Consider the following 6,373-nt stretch of genomic DNA (forward strand, 5'->3'; position numbering starts at 1 on the left):
TAGCTTGGAAAACCCAGCTGGGGCCCTGACAGTAGCAGCTCCTCTTTGGGGGATCAGAGAACAAATGACTCCAACAGCTGAATATTTCCTAGCTCTGCCCTTCCATTCTAGGTGCAGACAGAGCCCTAATCTGGGAAGATTGCATTTAATAGATTTTCTAGACATCCAAAGCACTTATTTTCCTCTTCCGAGACACTAGAGTTCTTTGCATATTCCAATACAAATATAATGTCCAGTGCAGCCAAACTTCAATCAAATTCAAACAGTAACAACAATTAAAGCAAAACATGATCATAAATTTTAAAGCCAGAAGCAGTTACTGGGAAGTGGATCAAAATAAATAAATAAAAAAGAAAGGACATGACTGCTTAGGAAAGCCAAAACCAGGAACATCTGGGAGAGTCCAGAGGGGACACATGTGGAGAGAGGAAGGAGGGAAGAAGCAAGAGCCAGACCAAGAGATCAGGATGGTAAATGGTAGATGGAAAAGAGCAGGTAACCAACATGGTTGGATTACATGAGGAATGACGGCTGGGGGAAGGGCAGCCAGAGCTCTGGGCTACAGGGCCAGGTATGCAAACCCTGCCCTGTATCAGCTATGGACTGAGGTGTGCTGAGAGAGCCTGACAGGCAGGTTTGCTTTGATTTGCTAAATAGGCTCATCAGCCATTTGTCCCAGGGTTTTAAACTTAATTGTAGGGAGAAAGAAAAAGGATGAAATGATTTAATTACACTCCCAAAGGTTGTGTTTGAAGGCTGAAATATACTTTATGGTCCAATATATTTCAGGGACTAAACATATGTTCTAGAGCACACAAATTATTACTTATATTTTGTACTTTAAGCCAGAAAAAACTAATATTTCTGTTAGGCACACCCACAACAGTTTGTCTAGTTCTTGTGTTACTTGAACTTGTTTAAATATAGAAATTTGGTTTCTAGATATAAGTCCAGTTCCTCATCCAGATTCATGATTGCCCAGCTCTGGGAACCTCCTAATTGGACAGTTTGGACTTTTACTGATTGTCTAAAATTGATTACCTGACTACTCATAGCTATTGTCAACTACTGTCAAGGCAGAAAAGCCCTCACCTTCCTTCTTCCCCCTCCTTTTCTGTGTATGATTACACCAGAATCAAAGTTGGTCAGAGAACTCAATGCTTACACAGGTCCCTCTTTATCTGTAAACCCCTCACCCCAATCCAGGGAGGTTGGAGGACACTCATTCACTGGTCTCCATCTCTTCTCACTGACCAGTCAGAGCCCTGCCTGAAATGAGCAGCAGGACAGTCTTCCAAGCACAGGGCAGCACAGGCAGATTAGGTGTTCATAGCAAGTCTTAACTTTCCAGAAAGCATAAGGAAAGGCTGAGATATAGGAGATGTTGCTCTAAACAGATACAAATACAAAATCTCTTTAGAAAGAGAACTTAAATTCTTTTCCAGGGTTTCTCTGTATAGCCCTACCTGTCCTGGAACTCACTCTGTAGACAAGGCAGGCCTTGAACTCATAAATCCACCTGCCTTTGCCTCCAAAGCACCAGGATTAAAGGTGTGCACCAGCACTGCCAGGCCCAGAAATGAAATTCTTAATGAATCGAAAACATTTGAGGATAAAAACAAGTGATTAGAACAGCAATACATAAAGAAAATGAAACTTAAAAAGTAACATCAACAATTGATGTTGTAAAAAGATCAATATACTTGAAAGAACACATAGGTATAATGACTTTGAGAACGAGCACACCCTTCTCTGATAGAGGGAATGGCATTAACGAGACAGTGTTTGACCTTGTCCCTATGTGCAGTGTTAGCTGCTGAGAACTCTAACGCGATGCACAGGCAATGGCAGGTATATAAATCTCTGAGCTTATTTAACTATACCAATGAGGACTGTAAATTCAATATTCTTTCCTTCCAGCTAACCTAGTCAACTTGGACACCCACCAACAGGGTCTGTTTTTACTCACATGTGTATTAATCAGGGTTCTCTAGAGTCACAGAACTTATGGAATGTCTCTAAATAATAGAGGCGACTACTAGAATGATTTAAAGTCTGCATTGCAACTAATCCGACAGTGAGCAACTGTGAATGGGAAGTCTGAGAATGAGAATCTAGAGGTAGCTCAGTCCCTCGTGGGGAGGTGTGTCAGCTGGTCTCCAGTATCAGCTGGAATACTGAAGAAGTAGTATCCAACAGGTGTGCTGGCAAATACGGGAAATGAAAACAACAAGAAGGAAGAAGAAGAAGAAGAGGAAGAGAAGGAGTCCTTCCTTCTTCCATAGTCCTCATGTAGGCCTCCAGCAGTAGGTGTGGCCCAGATTATAGGTGTGTACCACCCTGGCTGGCCTTGAACTCAGGGCTCTTCTCCCTCTGTCTCCTAGGATTAGAGGTGTGTATTACCTTGTCTGGGTCTAAGCTTTGAATGGTAGGTAAGCCTCAAGATCTGGAAAAAAGCTTGTGTCATCCCATGTCAGCATCTGAGTCAGAAGCCTGTGTCTTCCAGCCTTAAGATCTGGATCACAGGTGTGCCCCAATTTCTGGATTGCAGTTCATTGCAGATATAGTCAAGCTGACTACCAGGAATAGCCATAACATACAAAAATACATGCTGGAAAACTACAAAGTCATTCACCCTGTCTGAATTAGGTCCTTCTTCATAATGGTGATGCCTGCAGCTGGCTCCTTTGAACTTTAGTCTGCATTCTAGATATTGCCCATCCTGTTTCATCTCACAGTATACACAGTAAACTGTTCATCCTGTTCTGGTCTGAAGGCAGAAGGCATGCTCCACAGACAAAACCCTTAACCTGATACTGAAATGAACACTTCATTATATGACTCAAATGAGAAATTTTAAAACACTGCTGTGGTACAGTCCTTTATATCAATAATTTAGTAATTTTCATGAATAGAACAAGGTCATTGCCTGGGGAGCATGAGACCTAGATCAAAGATACCCGAGTCAACATAGCTTGTCTTAGGAATACTTCTATAACAGGGAAGTTGATGCAGCTATCCTAGAATTAATATACCTTCCCCAGGAGAAATCACTCCACAAATGATTACAAGATTAAATTAAGAAAACATGTCTTTAATGACTGCATATATTCAGCTCTGGCTAATGCTCAGAGAAGACACAGCCAAGAACAGATTTTACATTCCACAAATGCTGTCCCCCTTAAGTTTCTCTTAGGTTCAGGCAATTTAAATATGGACCGGAGACTGCAAGTCCCACAGATGGGAGATTTACACAGAAAAGTTATAACCAGAGTTATTTTGTAAGTACACCAGTGCTGTGAAACAGCAGGTCATACTTCGCTGATGGGGCCCTGAGTTCCAGGTGCCTGAAGATGGGAAGGTTGGAAAACTAGAAGGTAGAAAGTACCACAGCTGAGGTGGGGATGTCTTGGACAACCTCTGTCTTATGCCACACAGGCTTCTGAAGAATAGCCCCACGTATACTTCTTACAGGGGGAAATGGAACAAAATGGGAGGCCTCTGTGAACACAGCACAAACTACCATACAATGGGAAAAACACCAGAGGGATCTAATAAAAAAAAAAGCTGGAAAAGGGGGACCAGAGAAGATCTCAAAAACATTACTGAGCAAGCCCACACTGGACTCGGGACTGATAACCATAGCCTCATGTGGTAGGAAGAGTTGGGATCTCAGGATCTGAAGCATCCCAACCCCCAAGGCCCTGGCCCCAGACCACTACCAGCTCTCCCAAGCACCTCCCCTGCTTCAGAGAAGGAACTCTATTCTCAGGACTTCAGGGCCTTAGGGAAAGCTCCTAAAGCCTAAGCCCCAGGCTGCTACTGGCTCTGCAGATTGAGAAAGAGCTGTGCCACTCTCCATACATGAAGGCCCCATAGAAAGCCTTGCTTGTCCAGGCCAGTCCTCAACACAGCCGTGTTTTTCTTTTTTCGAGGCAGGATTTCTCTGTGTAGCCCTAGCTATCCTGGAACTAATTCTGTAGACCAGGTTGGTCTCGAACTCAGAAACTCACCTGCCTCTGCCTCCCAAGTGCTGGGATTAAAGGCCTGGGCTACCTCTGCTGACCTGTTTTTCCTTTTCAAAGAGTTGTCGCCAGGTGTAGTCTTGCCCATGTGGCAGAACTATGCTTTTCTCAAGATAACCGGAAGTTTATGGCATACCAGGCCTTAATGTTGGTTGTCACCCTATACTGCCCCTTAGAGCCACTTGTTAGAGGCCTGTTCTTTGATATCACGATGGACCTAGTTCGTGATTACAAACCAGAGTTGTCTCCTATCTTATGGATTGTGGACAAATGCCTGGACAATCCTGGTACCTTAACACATGTATACTCGCATCTTATTCTCCAATAGGCCTTTTTAGCATAGCATATGTCTGTGTGATGTTTTAGAGGCAGTCCTCCCTCACCTACATTCTACTTGCTGTCACTACAAGCATTAGTAAACACTGTACATCAGTTTTACTCTTCTACATCACAGCTTACTATTGGAGTGCCATCCGATACACGAGATGCCTTTTACAGTCCACAACACTAACTCTAAATGGATCTTATACCTACATGTATAACATCTTAATGCTAAGGCCAAAACTTCCTGAAGATACTAGCGAAACTAGGGCTTTCCGAGTTTGCCATCCTGCCGAGGGATTTTCTACACAGAAGCCCCTACTCCAAATGTTTTGTGTAGATGCAGCCACCCCAGGGAAGTTGTGCCTAGCCTACCGCCGGGTCCAGAGAGAGAACAGTACCACAGGGAACCTCACAAGTCACAGCTCCTGTCAGGCTGCTGTTTATCACCGAGCCCCAGGGACAACCCAGCACACCAGCCCCCTCTGCTCAGCCGCCTGCTCCTCCCCTAGTGGGAGATGGCCCTGCACTTACCATGTCGGGACTTCTGAGCTTGCCCGAACTCCCCGCACTCAGGAACAGCACACAGAACACATCCAGCAGAAATATTCACGATTCTCAGCTTAAAAAAGGAACTTGCAAGATCGCACCCGGAAGAACCCGCCTTCTTTTTTGATTGGCAGATCCGTCTGCATGTTCTGATTGGCTAGTGCACCTTGAGTGACATAAACACCACCCATAGGCTTAAAGTGTGCTGTAGGGACACAGCGGAATGGTTCCAGGCACAAGTTGGCAGTCTGAGCTCAGTCCTTTCCCGGACCTGTAGAAATTTGCAGTTCAGTACCACTTGTGTCTGTCCTCCAATTGCTTACTGCTCCGTTTTCCCCACTCTGATCAGGGGGAAGACCCACACTTCCAATTTGCTGTTGCTAAGTTACCGGCTTCTCCCCTTTGTGGGACACACTGCAATTTTGGAGCCCGCCTGAGCTCCATTCACAACACTAAGTAAGCACTTCCCCTTCTTCCTTTTGGAATTAAGGTCCATAACTTGCATTGCCCAGTACTCAACTTACAGTGAGTCATTAGTCTGTCCCACAAGTGGAAGTATGCCCAGAATATTAGCAACTAAAGAGGAATTAGAGCAGACATGATTTTTGCTTTGCATTTCAATCTGGGTTCAGGTAAACTGCAAGTACTTTTCACTTGATAGATATGAGGTAAACCTCACAGTAAAGTAGGAAAAGCATTACAAACACTGGGGGAGCACTATTGTTAACCAGCACTTCCTCCTCAGTAGGTAGATAAAACAAACAAATAACAACTAGAAAATCCACAGCCGCATTAGTAAAGGTTCTTTAGAAGAACTGAATTGATAGAATCAGTCTCTCTATTATGTAAAAAATTGATTTATTAGAAGGGCTCAAGGGCTGGGTGTTTCAACTAGACCAACAATGCCTGCCTACTTGTGGAAAGTTAAAGAATCCAGTAGTGGTTCAGTCCATGTGGTTGCATGCCACAGCTGGTCTTCAGTATATATCAGAATTCTGAAGAAATAGGCTCTAATACTAATTTTCAAAAATGAAACTCTTAGCCAGAGGTAGAGCAAGCACACAAAGAAAAAGAGGTATCTATCTCCTACAGTGTCCTGCTCATATGTAGGCTAAGGACAGAAGCTGTGCCCTAGATTAAAAGTGGATTTTATCAACTGAAATGATCCAGATTAAAGGAAGGTTTTCCCACTTCAAAAACTATAATTTAAAAAAAAAAAAAATCCCCCACAGTAACCAACGATTTGGGTTTTATCTAATTCCAAATCTAGTCAATTTGACCACCAATTATAGACAGCACAACAATTAGACAGGAGAGCTGAGAAAGATCCACTTTCTTTCCCACCCTCTGTGGGAGGCAAGGAGAGCATGGGAGCCATTCCAAAGCAATAATTTTCTTCTCAAAAAGGAAGCATTAAGACTTTTCTTAGGGAATATTGATACGTTCACATATAGGTTTGCCCACCCCTATGCATGCTA

At 43.6% G+C, this 6,373-nt stretch overlaps 1 protein-coding gene across 1 annotated transcript in view; it reads right to left on the reverse strand.

Annotated features, from left to right (window-relative positions):
• LOC116091114 (zinc finger protein 120) overlaps window positions 1–4,992 on the reverse strand; it is an 18,740-nt gene extending 13,748 nt beyond the window's left edge. The window contains exon 1 of the mRNA XM_031372182.1: window positions 4,881–4,992. Within this exon, the coding sequence (XP_031228042.1) occupies window positions 4,881–4,883 (3 nt within the window). The 5' untranslated portion in view covers window positions 4,884–4,992. The remainder of the gene's footprint in view (window positions 1–4,880) is intronic.
• Window positions 4,993–6,373: the final 1,381 nt, after the last annotated feature.

Source organism: Mastomys coucha, unplaced genomic scaffold, assembly GCF_008632895.1.
Source record: "Mastomys coucha isolate ucsf_1 unplaced genomic scaffold, UCSF_Mcou_1 pScaffold15, whole genome shotgun sequence".
NCBI classification, from domain to species: Eukaryota; Metazoa; Chordata; class Mammalia; order Rodentia; family Muridae; genus Mastomys; species Mastomys coucha.